At 50.1% G+C, this 26,219-nt stretch overlaps 7 protein-coding genes across 7 annotated transcripts; 6 read left to right on the top strand and 1 right to left on the bottom strand.

Annotated features, from left to right (window-relative positions):
- Positions 1–1,104: 1,104 nt before the first annotated feature.
- ISF_09525 (hypothetical protein) lies at positions 1,105–2,363 on the top strand (the record flags this gene model as incomplete). Its single annotated transcript, XM_018853127.1, has 2 exons — positions 1,105–2,024; positions 2,078–2,363. The coding sequence occupies 2 exons, from the start codon at positions 1,105–1,107 to the stop codon at positions 2,361–2,363; spliced, it is 1,206 nt and encodes a 401-aa protein (XP_018699689.1).
- Positions 2,364–3,036: 673 nt separating this feature from the next.
- Positions 3,037–4,059, top strand: ISF_09524 (Homeodomain-like protein; the record flags this gene model as incomplete). The annotated part of the gene is made up of 1 exon (XM_018853126.1): positions 3,037–4,059. One exon carries the CDS (start codon positions 3,037–3,039, stop codon positions 4,057–4,059), a length of 1,023 nt encoding a protein of 340 aa, XP_018699688.1.
- Positions 4,060–6,103: 2,044 nt separating this feature from the next.
- ISF_09523 (hypothetical protein) lies at positions 6,104–6,337 on the top strand (the record flags this gene model as incomplete). The annotated part of the gene is made up of 1 exon (XM_018853125.1): positions 6,104–6,337. One exon carries the CDS (start codon positions 6,104–6,106, stop codon positions 6,335–6,337), a length of 234 nt encoding a protein of 77 aa, XP_018699687.1.
- Positions 6,338–16,684: 10,347 nt separating this feature from the next.
- On the top strand, positions 16,685–19,122 carry ISF_09522 (hypothetical protein; the record flags this gene model as incomplete). Its single annotated transcript, XM_018853124.1, has 6 exons — positions 16,685–17,000; positions 17,179–17,533; positions 17,605–17,720; positions 18,032–18,092; positions 18,276–18,407; positions 18,456–19,122. 6 exons carry the CDS (start codon positions 16,685–16,687, stop codon positions 19,120–19,122), a joined length of 1,647 nt encoding a protein of 548 aa, XP_018699686.1.
- Positions 19,123–20,954: 1,832 nt separating this feature from the next.
- ISF_09521 (bcs1) lies at positions 20,955–22,538 on the top strand (the record flags this gene model as incomplete). Its single annotated transcript, XM_018853123.1, has 4 exons — positions 20,955–21,165; positions 21,218–21,710; positions 21,738–21,827; positions 21,959–22,538. 4 exons carry the CDS (start codon positions 20,955–20,957, stop codon positions 22,536–22,538), a joined length of 1,374 nt encoding a protein of 457 aa, XP_018699685.1.
- A 1,035-nt stretch (positions 22,539–23,573) lies between these two features.
- Positions 23,574–23,876, top strand: ISF_09520 (hypothetical protein; the record flags this gene model as incomplete). Its single annotated transcript, XM_018853122.1, has 1 exon — positions 23,574–23,876. The coding sequence occupies one exon, from the start codon at positions 23,574–23,576 to the stop codon at positions 23,874–23,876; it is 303 nt and encodes a 100-aa protein (XP_018699684.1).
- A 371-nt stretch (positions 23,877–24,247) lies between these two features.
- ISF_09519 (hypothetical protein) lies at positions 24,248–24,607 on the bottom strand (the record flags this gene model as incomplete). Its single annotated transcript, XM_018853121.1, has 1 exon — positions 24,248–24,607. The coding sequence occupies one exon, from the start codon at positions 24,605–24,607 to the stop codon at positions 24,248–24,250; it is 360 nt and encodes a 119-aa protein (XP_018699683.1).
- Positions 24,608–26,219: the final 1,612 nt, after the last annotated feature.

Here is a 26,219-nt window from a genome sequence, read left to right as displayed (position 1 = left end):
CCGGTTTTGCGTGCAAAACCATGCCTACAAGCAGTTACACTGGCTGGGCAACGCCTGAAAGTCTTGGGGGAACAAGTTTGCAAGCACCTGAGTGCGCCATGAACAGACAGGGCCAGCCTCAGGCTGAATTGGGAGCTGCCTCACTATTCCTGGTTTAGCTGGTGTTAACTTGGTCTTGCTAGCTTGCGCGGGCCAACGCCTTCCGTGGCCTTGTCGCGGCGCTGCTTGCCTCCTGTAGCAGCCACTAAACTGGAAGAAAGCTGCCACACTGGGCATGCGCTAAACCAACTATAGGCTACCTCCAGTGGAGAGACGTGTACCAGAATCGAATGCAGCCTCGTTTGGTACAGACGCACTGTACAGCGCCCCCCGCACAATAAAACGGCCTCCCAGCCCAGCGGCGAAAACCGAATATCCTGTTCGCTGAAAGTATCCGGTTTGAGCCGACACGATGTCTTGCTCTTGGCATTTTGCGTCTGGCGAAGATTCGCGCAATACAGGAAATATCCTAGCTATGCCGCAGAAGGACACTTGCGCCAATATTTTCTGGCCAACTTGTAGAGCAGCGCTGAACGGGGCCAGGGATGCGAATTTGGAAGCCCATAGAATCGCCCGGAACACCGCCAGTTGCAACAAGCCTCCTTGGCCACTCGAGGTGCTTGCTCTCCAGAGGCTTCCTGTGCTTCCCCAAGATTTCTCGGCGGGGCCTTGTACCCGCACTAGCGGCATGATCGCATGGCGCAGGCACGAGATGTGTTTTGCAGAACCACCCTCCCGAAGCCAAACAGTTCAGGAAGAACTGTCAACCGAACAAACCCAATCTTACAATTGCCGCATCCAACATACATCTCTTGTATAGTAATCTTCTGCGTGCAAGACCATGTGTTTCAGGGCCTAACGCAATATTCTTATGACTCATACCAGGCCAGCCCGCTAAAAATAATCCACCTACGTAATCAGGTGCACTAGCGCCAACCGCTCGCTGTCACCTTTTAAGCACAGCGCACCCCGCTATTCTGTTCGTCACTCCTCTCGTGTCTGACCCTTCGTCTCTCATTCCAGGTCCCTCACTCTGCGGATCTGGTCTACGTTCAAGGTGTCAAAATGGCTAAGAACGTAACACGTATTGAGAATCTCATCAAGAAGTTGAACAAAAATGATTTTTGTAAAGTCCTTAGCTCATCCATACGCTCACGATTAGCCAACGAGACCGAATCGACGGATATTGTGGTCTCACTTCGCGAGACAATTGCAGAAGCCAGTATCTCTACACCAGCACCGACACCAGAACCAACACTCGCTGCCAACGGCGATCAAGACTACGACAAAACATCGGTGGCAAGTCGCTCCAGCTCATGCGAGCCATGTATTTCTCCTCAAGAGAGCGGAGCCGACGGTAAACGTTCTGAACTGGCCATCCCCGCTGTCTCTGACGAAGGGAACCTCGACGATTATGGCCAGTGCCATGGGGATAGGAAACGACGAAAGACCTGCACTCACAGCAGTAGTGGCCTTGTCACTAAATCGAATATGATCAAACCGGATCTCGGAGAGGATCTGTACGATTTCTGGGCACTTTGCAAGTCTCTACGAAATAGGACTCGCGAGCAGGAGCTCATTCAACCACATCTACCTTGGGTGGAACAGCTGCCAAAGCTCTTTGATAACGCAGAAAAAAGGTGTCGTGACGCTAAAAGCAGACTAGCTTTCAACACACTCGAATGGCGACTTCTAGCGATCGATGTCGCAAATATTTATGTACAGGAGAAATCTCATGAAGATAACCGGCGGTCTACCTGGCGAGCTATGGGATATAAAATTCACGGCGCTCGTGACACAACGCTGGACTTGTTGACTGCGCGCATCTTCGGTGCCGGCGTCAACATGTACAAGCTAAGTGATAAAGATCCGAGGAGGAAAAGAGTTGAGTCTTGGCTGCGGATCGGTTGCCCCTTGCTCACATTTACAAAGCATTTTGGGTTTGCAGGCCTGATAGCACCCGGGATGCGTATAAAGCAGACTACGTGAGTGTGTATGGTGTTTGAGTTGACAACGGCTGACATCCAAGAATGTGTAGTTTCAAGGCCCAGCGAGCTGGTCAACTGGAGACTCCATTTGTCACTTATCTCATCAACACTTTCGAGAGCTCCAAGGAAGAGCTTTCGGGGTTTTCAGAGATTATGGAGAAGTGGATCAGGACATTAGAGCCCCCTCCTCTACCTCTCATGATTGAAAGCCTCAGTGAGGTGTCAGTGCGTACACAGTCTGATCTGTCACTCGAGCACTGGGGGCAGCCAGACGCCGCTCTTGTCGGCGGTGTCACTGATGGTTATGGTTTTGATGCGTCTGACTTCTGCCAGTAAGGAGAGATCTGTAAAACCTGGGCAGTAGTGCTGCTTCTGGCTGTTCGTTTCTATGTTTTCTTCATCAGCATGGTGATCTTTGTCAATTTCGTAGTACTGTGTTCTGTAGTGCTTTCTCCGCTTCCATTTCCCTTCTTTAGATGCACCTAGGAATTTGGTTGAGCTCTTACATTCCAATACAATTGATTGCGTTTTCCTTCTTATAGTATATTTTGTCCGTTTGTCAGTACGTAATTATATCTTGATGGATTAGTGCCGAAGCGCTGTGGAAGAACCAGCGCCCTGGCATGCCTGCAGTTATGGGATATGAAAACTACTGTGCCACCTGACAGTGAGGGGCAGAACGCATCGGCCCTTTGACGAAAGGGTATTCAAACACGTCGTCTTCCGCTCAGTCAACAATAAATTTAATAGCGTACTATATGTATTATATTAATATTAAATATTAAATATTAAATATCAATACTGTATATTGTTTTGAGCATAATTAGCGTCCTCGTAGACTAATACTGTTTAAAGAAAAAAAAAAAGATCCACATAGTGCTAATTACCCGCTTATACGCACTGGCTACTTCCAGGTCAGTATGACACTACTTTCGGCATTGATGTTTATCCGCCTCCGAATCTGGCTCCATCTCAGGTACCGTAACTTAACAGGGGTTTACGTGGCAACATGCTATTTTACATTGCTCCGAATATGGCGCCCAGACTTTCGAAACTCCGTCGAAACGAGCTTCAAAGCATTATATTGAGTAAACTTAATGGTGACGAGACAATCAAGGACCAAGAGATAGCTAGAACCGTGATCAACTGCGACGAGAGATCCGTGCGTAGAGCCCGCTCCAACATTATCCGACATGCAACGATCGATGCCCCATCCAAACCCGTCGGCCGACCGAGGGAGATTACAGAGAACATGATGCTGGCATTGCAAGCAAAGCTGCTAGACCGTGCTAGCATGAGTCACCAAGCGCTGGCAGACTATCTTTTCCAGGAATATGGTGTTCGTGTCTCCAGATTCACTGTCGGCCGGCTGATCAAGCGGATGAAATGGTCGAGAAAAAAGATGGCCATTTTCGCCAAGGAACAGAATCCAATACTCCGTGACGATTACATATATAGGCGATCCCTATTCGAACCAACATGCATGGTATTTCTAGATGAGAGCGGAGACGATCGTAGTGTCGCGATTCCGAAAAAAGGTTATGCTCCTATTGGCGTAACCCCGGTTCAGAAAAAGCCATTCCATCGCGGCAACAGGGTTTCCTTTCTGCCGGCCTATAGCTTGGATGGCGTTTTGTATTGCGAAGTATATGATGGCCATACGGATTTGGATTTCTTCGAAGGGTATCTCCTCAGGCTGCTGCCATACCTAGGGAGGTACCCCGGACCGCGATCGGTGATCTTCATGGATAATGCCTCATTCCACAATGTTTCACTCGAGGTCCAAGCCACCCTCGCCGAAGCGGGTGTTCTGCTGGTTACGCAACCGCCTTACTCACCCGATTTAAACCCGATAGAGTATTTCTTTGGTTCACTTAAGCAGCACATTGCCGCCCGAGCTTTGGAGCACGAGGATCTCATCAAAGCCGACTTCAAGTCGTATCTGCGCATGCAAATAAATATATTGGGTCGAGGTAAGATCGGGAAGAGATGGGCGCGAGGTCACTTCAGAAAGGCTCAAATTTACGATTGACCCTTTCTGGAAAACAACATTCCATTTGCGCTGATGAAAACGCCGACTTTTTGCGGGAGGATAAAATTACTGGAACGAGCATTGCGAAGGGTCAATCTACCAAGGCTGGAATCGACAGACAGGATGCTGTACAGTATTAAAAGGAAAACTCAGTGACCATTCGCAATGCTAAAGAAAAAAACTATTCATCTAATTGCCTTCGGCTTTCTCTCGTTCTTTCTTGAACCATGGAACGCCAGAGACATAACGCCATGCAAAGCCCTCGGGCACACCTTCGTCCATAAAAAAGACGCATACCCGTTCTTTATTACTGTGCATGTAATCGAGGTCATAACTATTTCGCAAAGCCAGCTGCTGCATCAACTCGTAATGTCCCTTCTGCTCATCAGACGCGCCATGTTTCAGCCATGTGGTATGCGCTCGGATATTGTCTTCGCTACGCTGCGCGAAGCCCATGAGGGGTGTGGTTGGGAACACCATCGCTGGGATAGCCGTGCGATCGTCATGGGCAAGCTGAGCTGGGTTCGGGGGAGTTATGCTCAGATTCTCCGAATCTGAACGTTTCCGCTTGCGTTTCGCTCGTTCGTATTCCTCTCGAGACTGACGGTCACGTTCGTCATCAAGAACCAATCTGCGGAAAGTTTCGGGGACATCATCATGCCCATCAAGTGGCTTTCCTGCTTGTAAGTGATCGGCTAGCATCTTCACGTGGTGAGGATGAAGCGGGTAGTGTTGGCCATCAGACTGCCAGCAGTGGTCGCTGCCCTTTTTGCATGGGGGGCCAGGGCACCTCATAAGGGCAAACGCCTTCTTGACGCAAACGCCACGGCTGAGAACGGCCCCATCGCCGATTCTGGCTTGTAATTCTTCCAGCTGATTGACTGTCGCCCTGCCTCTGGTCACTTTATTGCTCTCGATGTACGTGCTTTCGAACGTTATGTTAATAGTGATCAGGTTGCGTTTCTTGCCTGTATTGGGCAGCTCATTCCAGTCTTGCAGCTGTTTCTCAATGACTAGCCATTCGATGTCTAGGTTTGCGAAACGCTTTCGAAAGGGTCCGGTGCTACGATGGGTTGTAGACATCACGATTTCTGTGTCATCCACCCGGCAAGGTTTCTTCTCCATCGCCGTCTCCAACTTCGGTTGTAGGAGACGCCTCCAAAACCTGCGTGGGGACATAGTGATCCCTATTTCCGATTCACCTGCACGGCGTCGATGTTTTACAGACAGTTTCCATTCAACATTGTACGGAATCGTTGGCTTGTCTTCGTCCGATGTCTGGCAGTCGTACAGCAGTGTTACGGGGGCTTTTCCTGCAGGTCTCAGGCGGCTCCTCGGAGCAGTAGAAACATTTTGAGACAACTCGTCGTCAGAAGTCAAGTGGCTTTGACAATCATCCGCATCGCTTGGCCAGTTGTCAGATTGGCTCATGGTCACGCATGCATAAGACGCCAGAAGATGCCTCGTCGCTTCTCGCAAGTGCATACCAAACCCGGCCTCAGCGTTCTTTGCAACGTGTCCATAGGTTTCCTCCGCCATCCACGGCCCACTTCTTCAGGCATCACGTGAATAATCATCCCTGTAGTAGTTATCACCCAGCATTTGTCTAGAGACGTTCCATAGAAGAGCTATTCTGATAAAATAATTATTTTGGCATTGAAGCGAGAGATGGAGGGGATAATCGAAACTTTATCGAGTTAAAATGGATCTTATTACAGCGGCGCCAAGGCTCAGTCGATCTGGGGTTGCCACTGCGACCTCATTTATGCAGAAACCGACGGCACAGAGGGGTACCCTAGCCAAAAATAAAAAGCAGGTACTCATAGAATAATCGCACTGTGTCGCCATTTTTGGGCACGAAGAAATCGCCCACTTTGCATGCCCATTTTTGGCTTTTTAGCGCCAAGCCTAATTTTTTAGAGAGAGTCGTAGCGGACGCTAGTTATGCTCAAGACGAAGGTGACAGGCCAGAGAGGGAGTCAGCAGTGCCCATGCCCAGTATCACAATGGAGGAAGTCGAACGACAGCTGCACAGAGCAAAGTCATGGAAGGCGCCAGGGGAAGATGGGCTTCCTGCTTGGGTTTGGAAGCAAGTCTGGCCCGTGGTCAGACACTGGGTATTAGCCATTTTTCGGAATTCCGTCGAACAAGGCCAAGTGCCAAGTCAGTGGCGACATGCCAAGATTATTCCGCTGAAGAAACCAGACAAAGCCGACTACACCATTGCAAAGGCATGGAGACCTATATCTTTGTTGTCTACGCTTGGGAAGTTGCTTGAATCTGTAGTGGCAGAGAGGCTGTCTTATGTGGTGGAAACGTACGGCTTGTTGCCGGCAAATCACTTCGGAGCCCGAAAACAGAGGTCGGCAGAACAGGCTCTTATACTGTTACAGGAGCAGATTTTATATGCCTGGCGGGCGAAACGAGTGCTGAGCCTGATCAGTTTTGATGTCAAAGGAGCATACAATGGTGTCTGCAAAGGTAGACTCGTTCAAAGAATGAAGGCTCGAGGGATCCCGGAAACATGGACGCGCTGGGTGGAGGCTTTCTGCTCTTCGCGCACAGCGACTATCCAGGTCAATGGTCAGACGTCTGACACCCAGGAATTGCCGCAGGCCGGACTGCCTCAAGGCTCTCCACTGTCTCCAATTTTGTTTCTCTTTTACAATGCCGATTTGGTACAACGCCGCATTACCTGGAACGGAGGATCGGTGGCATTTGTTGATGACTTTACTGCCTGGGTCGCTGGCCCTTCGGCGAGAGACAATCGTGCAGGAATCGAGTCCATTATCGAAACAGCTCTTGGGTGGGAAAAGCGCAGCGGCGCGACGTTTGAAGCAGAAAAGACCTCCATTATCCATTTCACCAAGACAAGCTACAAGAACGATTCAGATCCTTTTCTCATTAAGGATCGAGAAGTGCATCCAAAAACCCATGTAAAGGTATTAGGACTTATCATGGACACGCGCCTAAAGTACAAGGAGCACATCGCAAGGGCATCGTCCAAAGGCCTCGAGGCTGCGATGCAACTCAGAAGGCTGAAAGGACTCTCGCCATCGACAGCCCGACGGCTGTTCACAGCCATGGTCGCCCCTGTCGTAGACTTTGCCTCCAACGTTTGGAGGCACGCATGCATAGATAGGAGAGCAAAGATGTTGGATCGAGTTCAGAAGATGGGCGCTCAAGCTATCACTGGCGCATTCAGGACTGTGGCGACCAAGGTTGCTGAGGCAGAAGCACATATCAGTAGCGTTCAAGATCGACTGTGGAAGAGAGCCATGAAGCTGTGGGTGGAGCTTCACACCTTGCCTGACAGTAGCCCCCTACGTCGAGAGGCTTCTAGAATGTCTCGAGTGTGGAAAAACGGTTTCTTGTCGCCTTTCCAGCAAGTGTCCGTTGTCTTCAACTCGACTAGCCTCGACGACATGGAAACCATTGAACCATTCACCCTTGCTCCCTGGGAAAAGAGAATACAGGTTGTAATCGATGACGCTGGAGGAGAATCAGTACCAAGCATGGCCGAAGCAGTGCAAGTGGCAGTCAGCAGTTCTGCCAGAAACGACGTAGTTGGTGTTGGGGGAGCAGTCCACATCCCAGGATTCTGTGACAAAACGTTTGCTTTCACGCTTGGTGCGAGGGACCAGCACAACCCATACTCTGGACAGCTGGCAGCGATTGCGTATGCTCTGCGGCGTGCGCTGTCTGAGCCTTGGGACCAACGAGTGGTTGTGCTCACCAGCAACAGGGCGGCAGCACTTGCGATACATCGGCCGCAACAACAATCTGGTCAAGCGCTGATTCGCTCAATTTATAACTCAGCCGACACATTGCGAGCTCGTGGAAACATGATCCTGGTACGATGGTTGCCAGCAAGCCCGGAGAATACTCTGCTACAGAAAGCGAAGCAACAGGCGAAAGCCATGACTCAGGTGGGGGCTACCGCGGAAAGGCCATTTCCAGCAATGCGCTCCACGACCCTGACTATTGCACGAACCAAACTGCCCATCGTTGATGCCCTGCCTGAAAGTGTAGGCAGATTCTCTAAGCGTATTGACCAAGCCCTACCAGGCAAGCACACGAAGAAGATGTACGATCAACTCACCCGCAAAGAAGCTGCCGTGCTTGTACAACTGAGGACAGGCATGGCAAGACTGAATGACTACCTGCACCGCATTAATGCTGCACCTTCTGCATTATGTAGTTGCGGGCAAGCAAGAGAGACAGTGGAGCACTTCCTGTTCACATGTGTCAGATGGATGGAACAGCGAAAGGTGATGCTAGAATGCACGACAACACAAAGAGGAAATCTCAGCTTTTACCTAGGCGGAAAACAAAGATCAGACAAGACCAATTGGCAGCCCGACATGAGAGCGGTGAGAGCGACGATCAAATTTGCTCTCGCGACCGGTCGCCTCAATAACTACTAACCCCAAGCCTTCCTCGAATCCAACCTCCAATCAACCAACACTCACTACCCTGCAGAATCAAGAGCAACCGCCGCTTCAGTTGCTGTAGAGAGGATGCTGAACACTTGAAGAAATGGCCTTTAAGCAGGTCTGCTTTGTAAATTTACCTCGTTTGAGGACTGTAGGAAGAGGTGGGACACAAGCAAACAGCCAAAATCGGACGCAAAAGAAGTGCATGGGCTTTAGCGAGAATAGGACGCAAGGTTGAGAAGAAACTAGGTACACAGCAGATAGTTGCCCTTCTAGCTTCGGCTACCGGGGCGTAATAGAACTTGAATGAATGAATAATATTTACCATATTGATGATTCAGAGAAATTTTGTCGTCCAGGTCATCGCCAACGCTCCTAAACTGAGCAGGAGAGATTTGACCGACAAATCAGTCCGCCGTCGGTCAAATCAAGGCACCAGTCAGCGGGGCTACGTCTTCTACTGGGTTATGGTACCTGTACACCAGTCACCCATCAATAAGCACCGTTCAGATTGCCTTGAGTGTCGGAACCAGGCTTCGCTAGCCCACAATTTGTATCCGGCACGAATCTTTGTACCCATTACTGGACAGTGGTGAAAGAGGAGGCTATTCATTCAATCTTCTCGGGTTTGCGGACACAACCATGTCAACTATCCCTGGTTCAGCAGTGCAGAGCACTGTGGTGTCCTCCTGGACACTGACCAAGATCCACTATATTCGATGTTTGACCAATCAAGTAACACCAAACCAATCGCAGCGTGTGCCGCTAAGAGGCAGCCTAATTCTCTCATACATAATATTTCTCAAGGCTTCTTCTTAATTTCAGGCAAAGGAGATGCGCGCTCGACGGGCGTTTAAGTGACAGTGAATATTTCATTCTGCCAGTCCACAAGCGTCAAAACGTCAATGCGACGACGCTCCTACGTCGTCGTTCACAACGATGGTCAACTAGAACGCGCAGAGATGTGGCCGGGTTCTTGTGGATTAATTGTGAAATGGTTCTCTCGTGATAGAAGCTTTACCTTGGACTCCTCCTCCTCCTCGTCGGCGGCGGCGGCCTGCTTACTCAATTGCCAAGACATTGTCCAAGCGGTTATCAATCAATTTTCAGCATGCCTCTTTGGCGCCGCCCTCTCGCGTCTCCTCCTGCACAATGAAAATATGTATACTGTGCAGTGGGTGGTGGGCGAAGGACAAGTCTCGGTAGGTTCCCTTTTTGGGTTAGTGCTACACACTGGTCGATAACGAGTAGCACTAACATGCCGGGTACCAGTATCTACCAATACACTGATACGCCAGCGATTGAACTTAGCCCGATGTAAATCCGATCACAATGATGACGCAGCGAAGAACCGTTACCCCGCTTCGAACATGCGCGTTTCAACATCACTACAAAATAACGTTTGAGATGGCAGATGAAGTTGATGTGCAACTGGTGCTTGTGCCAAACGCCTCAGATGGAGAAGGAGTACAGGCACAGCACGAAGAATTGATACGGCAGTTACGAACTGGGTGAGTCCCACACTGGGGAATATTAAGACATTGAAGTCAGTATCTGACGGCGTATTAGTGAGCTCCGGGGCCGTGTCAAAGTTATTCTCATTTTGGGCTTTGCTGGAGCTGGCAAAAGTAATTTCCTCAAGCTTCTCACAGGGGCTGCCATCCGAGTCGGTCATGGCCCACAAACTGGTAAGCAGTATTGGTTTAATTCCTTGTAGCTTTCTCCCAGAAAGGTAACGTTTTGATAGGAACTGTCGACGCTCTCTGTCAACTTGTCGCTATTGGCGGAGAGCAGTTTGTGATAATTGACACGCCTGGGTTCGGAACCACAGGCTATAGTGCTTCTAAGGTAAGGAATACGATTATGGCTACACTTGGCTTTGCGACTCGCTGCTTTGGCGGACTTCATGGCATCTTATATCTACACAATATCGAAGCGGATCGAACATACACAGGCATAACCGAAAGTCTCGACCTTCTACACGACTTAAAACGAAACCATGCTTTGCCTCATATAACATTTGTCTCGACAAAATGGGACCGTGTGCCGGAATATGAACGGCAGATATTCGAAGATAAGATCGAAAATCTCGAAAACACAACATGGGCTGAGTTCCCGGATCATGGATATATCAAATTTGGATGCAACTATGATCATAGTCCAACTGAGAGACGCTTGGCAGCGAAAGCCCAGTTAGAGAATCAACTGGCTCGACTCTATGGTGGCGCTGAGGTTGTCCCTGTCACGATGCCGTTTTGGCAGTGGACATGGGGCGAGTTAGGTGGGACAGCTGCCGTTAGGGTGGGCGCGGCAGCCGTGGGAGCCGGGACATTGTATGGCGTGTATCTTGCTCTCCCCGTCCTGGTCCCCCTGGCACTCGGCGTCGTGGTGATTGAGGCATTATCTCAGGGAATTAAGGATGGAGTCATTACTATTGGTATTGGTGTCACCATCTAAGGACTTCAATGCATCAAACGGCTGTGTGTATGTTGTGTTTGACCTTATCTACGAGGTGAAGGCTCGACTATAAGCGGAGGTAGAATATACCAGACGAACCTAGGACAAAAAAAATGATAACACTTAGCCCCAGTGATCGGAACGGTCTGGTCTTTCTTGGTCTTGGTCTGGTCTGACGATGTCTCGACACCATGGTCGGACCGGTCGGACCGGTTAGACCATTAACTTCTATAAATAGATTCAAGCTTAGAGGAGTAGCATAACAACTTTCACAGCAGCGGATGCTTCCAAAGAGCGCCCTTTAAGTGAATGAAATCCCTGTTGTGTGCCATGTATGCTCTATAGGTGCTAGCAGCCGCCAGAAGCGACTTCGTCACTCTGCCACAGTGAGCGCACAGGCTTGGAGAGACCGCTGCGGCCTGCCCTTGGCAACTCTTGACCCAAGGGAGTGCATTTGTTTACAAATAAACATTACTTCTTGCCTTTCCTCTCCTTAGCCGTTCCTGAATCTGTAAATGACGTGCTTGGGGTAACTTTCCCTGACTTAGCACTGCTTAACTGGCTGTCTTTCTCGACGTGCTGTGAAGTGGATTCGATATCGGACCGCGAAAGGTTATGGCTTTCCAAGCCCTGGGATAGCCCTGTTGATGGAAGCGATGGGTCATCGAAGTCCAAGTCGGCTGGCAACTGGTCGATAGCTGAACATATTCTCTTGAAATGAAGTGGCATCCAAGAGTCGTACACGTTTCTCGTGAAGCGATATGCCGTCCATTTCTCTTTTCCATCGAGTGCTGTGAAATCGAACGTATGGATTGGATGGCGATAGTACTTCGTATCCTTCCCGTTTATCACCGGATAGTGACCGTAGATCCGCACCGACCTGTGGTCGTGCGAGACAGAGAAGGCTAAAATCTCCCGGTGTACCTCAGTCTCGCGCTTCACTGCACGGAAGAGCTCGGTGACAGCCCGTACTGCAAGGGTCATACTATGGGCGTTTTGACGGTCCGCCACATCCAGCGCTGCAGCACCGCATTTCACCTCGCAAGTCAGGAAAGGGAAGTACATGTAATATGTCGCCATGAAGAAGGAACGATCTCCGCCGATAAAATCGCCAACGAAGGGTGATAGCTTGGTCAACTGGTCTTCGCTGAATGCATCCCGCCTGAAGCCCACGGAGTAGTCGGGTTGGGGGCGAGTCCCAGTTAGGGAGATCGAGTTGTTCCATCCTTCGTTGACACTCTCGATGAGATGTTTGAGATGCTTGGTACGTAAAGCTAAGGTTTCGGCCGATGGGACTATCAGTCGAGATATATCCTGAATGACCCTGGCTTCATTCTTCCCACGCAAGTTGCGACAAGCGTCCGCGAAAGTAATCTCGTCAAAGATTGTATCCTTAGGAACTGGCTGGTCTTCTTCTAAGAGGTCTGAGATAAAGCGCTTGCTCGTATGCGTGATGTCATGTTCCGAGACATCCATATATGTGCCCTTCGTTTGGAGTAGAAGCTCATACCTCACGTCTCTATAGGGCGCACTTTTCTCTTCTCTCGGCTTCTGATCGCTGGGTGTCGTGGAAGTGGCAGAATTTGATCTCTTGCGGCTTAGAGATGACAGAGATTTCTTCCGTGCAAGTAGATGCTCCATCTTCGATTCAAAATATTCCTTCGGCCACCTTCCTTTTTGTGCCCAAAAATAAATTGGGTCGGTCGGCTTGCAGACGTTGCTATGATTGTTCGCTGGGTTATCGACAGAATCTCCCACAGAGTTGAGTCCGGAGGATCGCCGAGACCGCTTCTGGGGGGAATCCGAATCGTGACCGATCGCGTCGGCAGGTCGTTTCGTGCCACGTCTGCGAGGCGCAGAGCCCTGCGTGCTTGCAAAAAAAAAAAAAAAAGAATTGTCACGACTATACTTTAGGAGATGGGATCTTTCCGACAGTGGAAACTTGCGGGTGATCGCGTTTAAGATATTTTGGGAGTCGTGTCGTCCGTCTTTGCTTTTGAATGCCCTTGGGTCTCTTTCCTATTTTGTTGTCAACGAGGGTCTCTTCGGCGCTTCATGAAACACGTACCTTGATCTTTTCGCACTGATGATGCGTGCCCTTCTTGGGTCGCCAACTGCGCTCGAGTGATGGCCATGGCGACGCGAATGCTGACTGGCAACGACGCCTTTTATTTAGGGAAGCTGGCCATTCCCAAGGTCGTGACGATGCCAGCCGCTGGACCCCACGGTTGAAGCTGACCGATTATTGCCTGAGGCAGAGAGGTGGGGTCACTACCCGCGAGTTCTACATATTTATGGCACTTCAGAGCCAGCCGCTAATGATTGGCCGGTTGCATAACGTCGCGAACTGCCACAGTGTCTTCTGTTAGCCTCGTCTTATGCTGGTACCCGCAAAAAATCTGCCTCCCGCTTCACACTAGGTGAACCAAACGCCACTTAACAATCTGAAGCGGCTAATAGTTTGGCTGACAATATCCCAAAGGACCATGAGTCACCCGACTGGTCTGTGTCCTGAAGCAGAATGTTGACCGTGACTGCGGATTCACTTCAGCTCCCCCGCGTGTGAATCTCCACTACAAGAGGGGAACATCGGGCTCCGCCGCAGCCACAGCGCCAACTGAGTCATTTGAGAGCGACCAATCGCATCATGTACACCCACTTGCTTAGCCTCAACTCGTCCACTTAATGTCAGGCAAAGGAGATGCAACCTCGACGGGCGTTTAAGTGACAGTTAACATTACCCTCAACAACCAATTGACGATTTCATTTGGTGAAAGTTTGCGTCATAGGTATTGCGACTCTTGCTTGCCAACTGATTGCCGCTGTGGCTGCAGGACGCATATAGCTCATCCTCTCGGATTGCACAACTGTAGGAGGCAACCCTCCTCCGGGTCCAATCAATACCGAGCTGATTTTTACACACAAGTGCTACGATAGAGCTCGGTCCACCATTAAAGGCTACAGCCTTAAAGCACGCGTCATTTGACCCTCAGTAGGGGCTGAATGAGAGAGTTGTCATTGGTTGACGAGCCGCCTGTTTCCCCCTGTGAACTTGACCAACTGGATCTACAAGCCGGAGTAGCGATGAATTATCCCACCATTTGTTGCTGCCTTCATGAAGAGCCTAACGACAGCGCTTGAAGCGGTGCTTCTATTTCTTATTGACTGTTCGGCTTGCAGTTGCTTCTACGCGCCTGCAGGCCTGGTTTGCCATCCTGGGAGCAAGACATGCCTTTAGAGGTTTGTTTCTCATATAAAGTTCCGTATTGCTAGTCATTCACTATGGACGGAAATGGGTCTTCAGTGATCAATACTCATCGTCTTTTCCATCGATACCTAAACCTTCATCCTTTATTTGCATCTGACTTAATGCCGAGGAGACGAGCTAGAGACCCTCCGTCAACGCCTGACTGGGTGCCTCTTCCCCCCGATGGGGCAACGGTAAAACGCTACTACGTCGCTGGCGACTACGTTTACTTCTACAACGGCAAGTGCCGAATTTATTATATACTTGCTACTAGCATTGCTCATAATTCTCAAGTGGAAACAGGAGTTTGGCAAACTGGGCTGATTGTCGATATCCCTGGTGTCAGCGGAAGCACGCTGCGACCGTTCGTGAGTATTGACCTACCCCATAAGAATCGTGGATCGTCTAGCTAAGCCTTCAATATTCAAGTTGAGGAAACTGGCGAAACCATTGAAGTTGGCGTGGAATTTGTGAGACTTTGCAATGTCCAGTACTGAACAACTTGAGGAAGCATTGTTCACTGTACTGCGTTGGATATTGACAGTGTATTGTTTGCTATTATCAATTACCTAGATGGTCATTATCTCATCCCATCAACGCACGCTCAATCCATCGCCATAATTTCGACTTTGCGAGAAAATTATGGTTGATTTCTGCCATCACCGTGAGTTTCCTTGCAACTGCACGGCTATCCCCTTTATCAGTCTTGCCACGACCAAACGCCGCATCCTCTTCCTGTTCTAACTCTGGCGCTGTGTAATCATCAGCACGCAGCATCGCGAGAAGATGTTGGTTCTCCTCCTCTGTCGCCAGTTCATTGAAAAGTTCGAGTATCTCTGCGTCTTCAATTTCTTTCTTGTTGACAAGCTCGTACAGGGCTTGGAATAATCTGTAATCTTGTGTCGAGAGCAAGCGAACCAGCCGCGAGAAGTACCACATCATATCTGCTCTCTCCCAGGATCCTGCCGGTAGCGGATGCTCTGGACAGAAACCACATCGAAATGCGCTAACTAGCTGCTTTGGGGGGGTAAAGACCGAGCTCCCAAGGCCAGGTGTGGCAAGTAGTTCGGAGATTGGACCAGACGACGCAGAGCCCCAATCGATCAGAGACACGATGTTGAATTTCTCATCGACAAATATATTACCAGGATGGAGGTCTGGATGAGATAACGTATAAAAATCGTTCGGAGAAGAGAGATGAGGGATCATCTGCCGCAGCACCTGGCCGGCGAGACAGTAGGATAAGCGGTTCTTGCTGCTTTCAATTTTTGCACCGATCGCGACATAGTCATTCCAGCGTCTCACAGCAGCCTTGTAGCTCGACCAGCTCGAATATTCGGAGTGATCGGGAATTGGTGCAAAAAAAGCATGAGGTGAAAGCGGGAGCTCCTTCACATGCGATATAAAGGCAGAAATGAGAGACTCCAAATATTGGCTCTCGTGCACAAAAGGGCCACGCTCTATACCATCGACCGAATCCCTCTGCTGCCACGTAAGTGTCGGCGAGAGACACTCTCCGACGACATAATTGCCGCTGTTGTCCTCAAATAAAGAGCCGATCTTCTCAAAACGAAGTGTGGATAATTGTCGCATGAAAGCTCCTAGTTGCTTCATCACTATTTCTCTCGTTCCATCTGGCAGCGGCAGAAGTGGACGAAGTTGCGGGTATCCTGGTGTTTGGCGCAGGATATTGGCCCAGTCATAATCAGATAACGGGCGACCGGCTGCCTTGCTCATGAGAATGTATGGTACCCCAACATGATTATCATACGATCCGCTAAGAGAGGTTAGTAAAAGGTATATCTGTGAGGGAGAATGACAATTCCAACCTGAAGGAGTACACTTCAGGAACAGGGACTGAGGTGCTGTTCCTCAAAAACTTCAGCGTTGCAACTTCACTGAGAAGCATTTTCTGCGCAGACTCATCAGAGACGATAGCATTGGGACCATTGCGCGGGGAACGAAAGACCCAATCAAGCCCATCATCAAACGATACGAAGATGGCCCAGTTCATACTTCCTGTCTTCGGCGCGGCGGCTACATTGCAGACGCATTCTCGACCCCGAAGTCCTCCTGCGAGTGAAAGCAGAGCATCGAGATTGAATTTCGCGCATGAGAATATCTTTTCTGGCATGTTGAGCTTGCTTAGATGGATAGGAAGTTGCGCCGTGTTACGAGAGGATGCTAGTATTTAGTGCTCCGGTTGCTGGGGCACGCTTGGCAGCGCTGTCTTAACCACTAGCTTCCCATCCGACCGCAGCATGCTGGACGCTAACCGGTTAGTCTGAGCGCCTTTTGCGTTATGCCAAAACTGACTTGTTCAGGTGCCCTAACCCTGCTACGGAAGCCTACCGTAGCCGCCACAGTGGCCAAACAGCACAACAACTGCGAGCACTGGGAATAGCCCTTAGGCCTCCCCAACCCGTTATGGCGCCCTTTAACAACTCTGACGCCCCGCCCACACCTTCGCCGCGCTCATCTAGTCATGGATCAGGCTTTGAATCGAAGCGCCGCTACTCCCGACACAGCATATCCTCCAGCTCCTGCCTACAGCGGACATCGCATCGTCAACGTCCACGGTGACGCGGCGCGAGCGCTCCCTCCTCGTTGGAGATTCCACATGCTACGCATTGCGCCGACTTCGCCCTCGGTCTGCCTGTCCATGCCATACCGAAGAACCCCGCGCGAGCTCTACAACCGACCATGCATTGCGGGCGAAAGCCCGCGCATCCACCTTCAGTCCGACTATGCTACGGCTGCCTCTGCCTCAACACCCACCAGAACCACTACGCACCTAACAGGTTAGTTTGGCTGGCACATTAGTGAACACCTAGCGTTATCACGGCGTTCTTCTAGATGGAGTACAGCAGTCTGGTTGAAGCAGCCCATTGCTGAAGCAATATGTGCGGCCGTGCCGGACTTTCAGAAAGGCTCCTGTTATTTATTTAACGGCGACTGATACATTGCTTTGCTGAAAAGGTCCCGAGGCCGGGGGGGATCAGTGGAAGAGCTTGAGAATTTCACCGACCGCGGCGGTGAAAATGCAGCCTTTTCAACATGAGGAGATGCCCAGATGGATTCGAAAGGGCAAGTGTTTATACCAGTCGTCCAGTCAACAACTGGTGCTCAGGGAAACTTCGTTAACAAGCCTTGTTGACACAACCATGCGACTCCCATGTTTACAGATTCACCGATCTCGACCGCTGCGTCGCCAGCGTCGGAGGAGAGGCGAGCTCTTCCCACGAGTGTGGCTACTCGACAGCGGCACTGATCTCGGTCGCTCCCTCACCAACCCTCACCAGCCAGTGCTGCTAGTTCCTGTGATACTTGACCGGTACATGGGACGGAGGAGCTCGACGCCAACCATGGTCAGGATTCTGGTTCTGGCGTTACAGTCCTTAATAGCTCGTCTTCGCATGTTGTTGGAGGCACAGCCAAGATTTCACTTGCAGATAACGACGACCGCACTCGAGCGCTCATGGCAAAATACGAGCAGGTAATCAGCGGCAACGATACCGGTAGTAGATGAGGGGCAGTGCTATTGTTGGCAGAGCCCTACGTCTGGGCGGTGTTCTTCACCATGAAGCAGCCAAGCCGTCTGCTGCAGGACACAAGGAAACAGTGTAAATAAAATCAAATTTATGGACGCTCGTTTTGTAGCCATTTGAAAGAGATACACACACAAATATGCAGAAAACTTACTATTTATTGGCGAAAGCAAATTAGTCCTTCTTTCTTCGCGAGGATTTCGGTGGTGAGCACGTGACCACGCACGAATGGAATCACATGCAAAATTTATGACTGACACGTCATGTCAGTAAAAATAATATAGGCTCCGACTACCCCGCTCCTCAAAACGGGTTCATCCGCAAGGCTTCTGCGCGCAAAGGCTGGTCACGTGTAAAATACGGGGCAAACTATCAGTCAACTTGTATGCCTACGTCACCCTGAAAATCAAGCTCCTGGTCGCACATACCGTGCATCTCACCACACAAAGACACCGCGGGGAGGTTCGACATGATCGTTACGACTTCTTGAGCTCTCTCACCACAAAGAAAAACTGACGTGCTTGTCAGGCAGTGCGGCTGCTACATCACAACGGAATTCGGAGGTCATCTCTACGCTTATCGGGGTATGTATGGGAGCATGGATATTCCGGGCCTCACAAAGGTTGCCACGGAAGGCGACCTGGAGAAGAGCCGAAATATGTATGAATATCCTCTTCAGACTGATCTTCTCTCGCTAACTTCAAACAGCTACAACTGCCTACCGGATGACCTACAACAACCAGAACTATGCGATACCCACCTACGCAACCTCGCTGAGATTTTCGTTCGAAACCGTGCCCACGTGGTTTTTGGCATACACTTAGTTCATGGCCATTTCCTCCTACCTACAGGCGAGATCTTACTTGGAGAAAATTATGACGAACCACGCTGCCGCTGGGCCAACAGTATCGCTGTACCGGTCATGAATTTGGACAAGGTGCATGGACACATATTCGTTATGACAGAGGATGGATTTCACCCTTACGAATATCAGATGGGCACAATGCCAGATATATCCCAAGTCGCCGGCAGCTTCTTTGAAGAGTTGTCCAATTATATCAAGTTGAACAAATTGGCAAATCTGATTGGATTACAGGTCACAGAGCCGGACCCAGTACCAATGTATGAACTCATCCTGCCTCGCGGAACTGTTATGATAGATGTCTCTAGCCTAAATGGCTGTATCCCAAGCAGGGACACTGGGTGGAGGTTTGCAGCAAAGGGTGCAGAACCGCGAGTATGCACAGCATATGAGACACATGCAAAACATAGCAACGGGCACGACGTTTTCAACAAGGGATCCGCAGAGCCGAAGCTGGAGACTTTCCAAGATGTCACTCATGCGCTCAGACAAAAGAAGATTCTTTTTGCATAGATGTGGAGTGGTAAAATTGAAACGGTCATGTTGAACTGGATACTCGCTAGCACATTGCGTTGTGTATGTCACTGTCAGACAGTGTCTTTGTTTGCGACCATGAGCTTACCGCGCCTGCCTAACTCCTCGCCCATTTCTTCAGAAACCCAGAGCGTTAGAAATGATCTTTTCATGCCATCGTACGTGTTATATCTTTGTTCCGGATTTGTGAGCCATATTTCCCAAACATGCTGGTCAAGTGACAGCGCATATCTGACATCTTCTTTGTGAACAATGAAAACTCCTCCTTGATATGTATTTGACGGTTCTTCTTCTTGACCTATACATCTATAGTCAGTAACATTGGCCTGAGAGGGTAGGACCATAGTACCATGACCTCTTTTTTCAGTGGGTGGACCATCAACACGGGCTGGCGATGTTGAATCATCCAAACGTTTCCGTTTTCTATGTGTAGCCCGTTTGCTTTGATGTGGAGCATCGTATGCTGTCTGATTAGCTCCTTGCATCTTGCAACATAATGATCTACGAACCTGCCAGAAATTTACCAAAATCGGGAGAATTTTGTAAGCGTGGTTCATCCTCTTGCAGCATTTGCAATGTTGTACGAATGACTGACGGCCACGGCGGTGACTGATCCGGCTCAATACTGTCCAAAATGCACGAGAAAATATCGTTTGCCATTGCCCCGCCAGCCCAGAGGCTAGGTGCAAAAGCAATCGCCCATGAAATGACTCCGTCGTGACTCGTGTCTCGAATTTGCTCGCACCTCCGTTGCGTTGCTTCCTTTCGTACCCGCACATCGTCAGAGTCGAACAAAGAGTGCTTCGGACCTTCAAATATGGCAACGATATTCCTCCTGAATATGGTAGCTTGCTTTAGGCGATTGCTCGTTAGAAGATCACCTACACATGCCAAAGCATGAAGCCTATGCTTCTCACTCTCTTTCCATGCTCTGTGCTCCCGAGTATTCTTCAGCTGCTGGACCCTGTCCCCGATTGCGGTGCCTGCAGCAGAAAGCCCCCTGCTTAGATCACTAAGGGCAGTCCATTGCTCTCCCGTCGGATAAAGCTTGGTTAGCTTTGGCAGAATTTGTTCCGCCTTTTCGAGAAGGCCGCGCAGTTGAGAGACCACGGAATTTGCAGACATGGTTAAAACAGTTGGGAAAGTTGATTCACGAGGTTGGATACTGAGGGGGGAGTACTAGTGAAATCAGCGGAGACTTATCGAGCCTGCAAAGCAGAATAAGTCAGGCGCCGACTCATGTTATGCAGGTCCGCACAAGTTTTGTTTTTGTAAGTGGGTCTGCGCATGTTGCTTCTAGATTGATTGGCTGGAACGCCTGCTCTCGCCGACGGTTCAGACCGGCGGACAGCAACCTCTGCAGGTCTCAGGTAGAAACGCGCAGCTGCACTACCATGAGAACACTTGGTCGTTGGCATGGTTGATACCGCGCGATCTCGAAGAAAGTAATAATGACCACGGCAGGGCATCTTTGGAAGAAAATAACTCTAGCCGCCCACACTACTGTGTTCAGGATCGACCAGATGTAACGCAGGCTCTCGCAAAATGTGATATGGCTTGCAGGAGCATTAAGTCGGCTTCCAGGACAGTCAAACTCGACATGTAGGTCTCTTGATCCATGACCGAAGGCGGAATGTGAGCAGTGAGCGCCATGTCGTGGGCGAAGCAGTCCTCCCTTCGCCGTCTATATAATGCCCATGTAGTTACAGGGTGCTTCTTGACGTTTTTATTCATCCTTTCCCTGGTCTACTAGCAAGCTGAACATTGCTATCATCGAACTCTACTTGACCATAATTCAATTCCGAAACAACATGACATCCACTACAGTTGGTGCTCTTTACTCGCAGGTGTCGTTTCTGGACACTCTTTTCCCAGGACTGGGCGTTGCATTGAGCTACATCCATCCCCTCACGTCCAGAAAATCTCATCTCGGCGCCCGCCTACTCTGCATTTATGGCTTGGTCACTTTCTTGATGAGGTTTGCGCATGGCCGTGTTGCTAGGATCGTGGAGAAATATTTCAGTTGGTCCACCATGTTGATGTCACAGGGTTACCTAAACCTAACCGTTCTCAGCGTTTACTGTCGAGATTCCCTATACCGATGATTCGTACGACATACTGAGAAACTGGGTGCAATCTCAGCCGTTCGCCACAGAAACTCGATCCATGATTGTGACTCTCGGAAAACGAGCCGAGCCTGGGAACGGAGCGACGAAGAACACATTGCAGTACAGTCCAAAGAACTTACGCAAGACCTTTTTGTACAAAGGCAAGCTTGTTTACCTGCGCTCCGTCTCAGAAGAAGGGTACTTGCATCGTGAACGGGTTTTCCTCTCCTGCATGGGTACGTCGAACGGAATTCTGAAAGAATTTCTTCACGATTGCCAGGTCACGCTGGAGAAACAAACGGAAAGCAAGACCGCAATTTACATGAACAGCGATGACCGCTGGAATCTCGCCACGCGGCGGGGTCAAAAGCGGATAAATACTGTCATCCTTCCCGAGGACGTGAAGAACGGCTTCTTCGACGACATTGCGAAGTTCCTTGACCCAGAGGCCGTAGCTTGGTATGTCGAGCATGACCAGCTTTACAGCCGTGGCTACTTGCTGCATGGCGAGCCCGGAACTGGCAGGCAAAACAAGCCTGAGCTTGGCAGGCAGCTGCTGGAAAGTTTGGCCTGGACGTATATGCCATGAACTTGTCCAAAATCAACGACGCGACCCTTCAGAAATTGATGAGCAAATTACCAACACGATGCGTCCTCCTCCTAGAGGACATCGATGCAATCGAAAGCGCAAAGACTCGTGAAAACAGCGATGCTGGGTCAAGCACAAGCAGCAGCGTGACACTCTCTGCCCTTCTGAACGCCATCGATGGAGTAGGTTCCGTGGAGGGACGAATTTTGATCATGACAACTAACCATGCCAATCGCCTCGACCCGGCTGTAACTCGACCAGGACGTGTGGACAAGAAGGTTGAGTTCGGCCTAGCAAGCCGAGAGATGCTGCTGGAGCTATTCCGATACGTCTATCTGCCCTTGTCTAGCAAGACCGAGAGAGTAGGAGACAAGGACGAAGGAGTCGTCAACAACCAGGTCGCTCAGGATACCCAGAAGCATATCCAGGAGCTGGCAGCGATGTTCGCTGATCGTGTGCCTGCGATGAAATATAGCCCGGCTCAGATCTTATCATTTCTGATTGCACACAGGCATTCGCCTCGAGACGCAGTGGAAAATGTTAGCTCCTGGGTTGAAGAGGGGGAAGGTTTCATTCCTCTGAGGCGCCACACTTCTACGATGAACACGATGGAAGAAGAGCTGGACGTAGATTGTTTCAGTGCAACGCTTGGTATGGAGCTTGTGGAGAATAGCCAGACGTATACGGTGATGATATAGATAGTCAGATTGTCACAGCACGAGGCGCAAGTATATTTAAACTACTATTTTTAGTACGCCTAGAAGTGTACCCAGCCACCTCGTTCACCCGGAAGCATGCAAGCATGTAGCGTATGTTAAATAGGGTAGAAGGACACTTATTTTACAGGCCGGTCGCCTCCACCCGTGGTTTCGGCATATACTGAGCTTCGGGCTCCTCCTAAGATTGGGCCGCCGGGTCAGCTTACTGGCGTATTGTAACGATAGGGGGACATGGTTGGCAGGAGAGCAATCGCAATTTTTTTTTGGATGGATGGATGCTTGGATAAAGCAATATTTTTGGGAGACTGTCTACGGCTGGCCCATTTCTCAAACGCAACGGCTGCAGACAACGGAATCTTCGAAGCAAAACCGAGCTCTTGACGTCTTGGCAGCTGTTTCGTATTGATATTTAGAAATACTGGCTGTTCGACCGTGTTTTTACGCGCCGTACTAAAAATTGCGAGAAACATCTTCCGTGTCCCGCTTGTCATTCGCTGTTGCTCTTGCTAGTATTCCACGAGCTCCCATAGCCCTTGCGTCCGCCGCAGGAGGGCTGTAGATACAGCCAGTCAATGCCGTCCTCGCTAAATGTTCGCACGTGCCTGACAGGTTCGCGCATTATGACCAGGCTGGCTGCACACAGCACATCGTCGACCTTTCGTCTCATCCCTTGACTTTCGACCTCTGGCCTTGCTCTTGACCAGTTTATGCGGTCGCCGGCTGCTGCAAGAATGCGCCTGCACACGTTGGAACTGCAATTGAAACGTAGTGATTCCGTCAATCGTCACGCATTTTAATGCAGCGTTTTGCAACTGCCATTCACCGAAGGATCCTGACGACGCCTTACCGCAATCTGAGCCATTCTCGCTCTCAGGTTCGGACAGGGTGTGGGAGGCTGCTGGTGGGCTAAGCATGCCGGCTGGCTGTCTGAGCCCGTCTAGGCGATCGCAGCGGAGGTCCTCCAGAGCGAGGCATAGGGTTCTGGCTACAGACAGGCATCATGTCTGCTCCTTCATGGGCGACCTTCTGGCGTTTGTGCGGTCTGGGAGTCTTCACCGCCATATTGTCATCGGAAAGGCCGTCAGCATGACCATCGTCGGAACTGGTCACTGGAGGCGACTGGTCCGCCCTGCGCTTTTTGCTGTGGCCGCCATCCTCGCCGTCGGTATCGCTGGAACTTCCGTCATTGTTGTAGTCATCGTCCTCGCCATCATTACCACTGTCGCTATCGCTGCTGCTGTCGCTGTCGGCATCGCGGGACGAGCTGTCACTGTCGCCATCATCAGCGATGTTGCCGTCGCCATCGATAGAGGCTAAATTGTTGTGAATGGCGCCCTCATGTGGCTGAGTCTGCCGCGGCAGCTCGGCACAGCAGCTCGGTTCACGATCGTCACGATGGCTTGAGAGTGACTCGTCTACGTCCTCTGCCTGACCACGACCTTGCTCAGCTACCTCAGTGGGTATACTTGGTAAGGGCCGACTGGAGTCTGACCCATCCCTGGACGCCTGCCTTTGGGGGGGCGAGGTGTTGGGAAAAGCAGAACGTGAGCATCGTACAGCCCCATCCAAGTCGTCATCCCCTTCAGGACTTAGTGAAACGTCTCGCGGCGTATCAGGCACAGTTGCTATTGATGCTAGCACGATAATTAGCTTTGACATTCGCTTCGCTTCCTCTGCTTGACGGTTTATCAAGGCTTAGAGGCTAACTCACCTGACGAAGTATTAGGCTGTGTTGTAGTCTCCTTATCGATACGTCCATTCATTGTCTTGAGAGACGGAACGTCGTCGTCCGTTTCGCCATCCGACTCCGACATGGACTCCGATTCCGAATCAGTGGAAATAAGAATTGCCTCGTTTGGGCCCTCGCCTGTGGCTTCGGCTTCATATGCAGGAGATTGGGACGGATGCCGAGACGTCAGAGCTGGTGCAGGTGGTCTGTCTTCGTGCTCTACAACTTTAGAGCATGTCGCAGGTGCGATGTCGCGCTCTTGCCTCGCCGCTGTGGCAGTAGAAGAGACGTGCTGGTCGTGGGTGGAAATGGCTGTCATTGTGCTGTCGCAGTGCTTACCTGTGAATAACAAACCTGAAGTTACTAGGAAGGGCTGACTTCAACTTCGACTGTGCCAAATCTCTCGGGCTTACGAGGCCTTTAAGTAAACAGAAATGAATACTCTTTGTTTGGATCTCGCGAGCCGTCCCAGCGCCGACAGCTCCCAGTTCGCAAGAATGCCTCCCATGCAAGGCAGCGGCGGCGACCCCTTCACAGCAAAATGGACGTAGCAAGTTCAGCATAGCCTGGTCGCAGGTCCAGCTCCGTACCAATCATGTAATTGCCGAGTCACACGAACCGTGCTTTGTACTTTCGTATCTGCACGGCCTGCCTGTATGCTGGAAGTTATACCTCAGAAAGTCGGTGACACGTCGCTTTTCGGCGCTGTCGAATCGGCCCGTCTGACTGCATACAGCAACTGGAAATGCTGGTCATAGCCAGTGATCCTTGAGACCGCGATTGCGTGTTCCGCAGAATGATTCAAAGCAATGCAACAAACTCGGCAACGCCGTGATTTCCCGAAAATAGCAGGGAAGCCACAACGCACGTATGCCCTTTTCAGGAAGCACATCCGAAATATCGAGCGGTCGAGACCTTCCTCGTGCCCACTCCGGTGACGTGTCAACTCTGATGGGTTCCATCTCGCGGTCCAGAAACTCAGCCCACGGGGTCCATGACAGCCGATGCAATTTCGGCAAAAGCAGGCTTGTTGTCATGTATCGTGAGGCATTTTTGGGACTAGTCAAGGGAATGTCGCGGATGATCATCCAGAACGCAGCACCGAGGAAACGGGAGATGCCTGCGAGCTAGAACAAGTCAACGATCGGTCCAGGACAGAACTTGGGTTTTGGGGATAGAATAAACATACAGGCTAGGCAGCCTGTACTGCCTAGAGCACGCGACCTTGGACATTGTAATTGGGCGAGAAGCGGCAGCAGAGCCGTTAGCATCAAGCAAAGACACGGGACAAAAACAGCCCGCCTGGGCCTATCCGACCCCGACTGCGTAGGATCCCTCGGGCGGACACAGGCCAACGGGGATGGTGAAAAGGGGCTGCGCTGCAGGGGACTCGGGCACCGAGAGGAAGCGTATTGCGGCGGCGGGTTGAGGAGAGAAGAAGTCTAGAGTACCTGATGCCGTGGACGGAGGAGGCCATGGTATTTATATTTCGGCGGGCATGACGCGGCGGGGCAGGGCCCTCGAGCAGGGGTGGGTGGGCAAAGCGGCATGGCGCGCGTTGCCTGTTTGGGGGTGCCACCATTCCGGAGGCGGCAGCAGCGACTCTGAGATTACTCTTAAAAACTTATATAATCTTTTTAACTTATTAATTATCTTTTTTATATTTTAGTATTTATATAATAAGTATTTAAATATTTCTTTAATACTACTTTTAAACTATATTAAAAATATATTAGTTTTTATTTAATAAATAGTTTCTTTTATTTTTAGTTATATATAGTTTTCTATTAATTATTTAAATAATTATTTATTTTAATATAAAATATAGTATATTATATTTATATATTATTTAGTGTAATTTATTAGTTTATATTAACTTTTTATATATTTAATATAAGGTTTTTATTTTTATTAATTTATAATAAAAGTAT

The sequence above is a fragment of the Cordyceps fumosorosea genome, assembly GCF_001636725.1.
Source record: "Cordyceps fumosorosea ARSEF 2679 chromosome Unknown scaffold_52, whole genome shotgun sequence".
In the NCBI taxonomy this organism is placed as follows: domain Eukaryota; kingdom Fungi; phylum Ascomycota; class Sordariomycetes; order Hypocreales; family Cordycipitaceae; genus Cordyceps; species Cordyceps fumosorosea.
The sequence above is the reverse complement of the archived record's forward strand: the minus strand, read 5'-3'. Positions and strand labels throughout refer to the sequence as shown.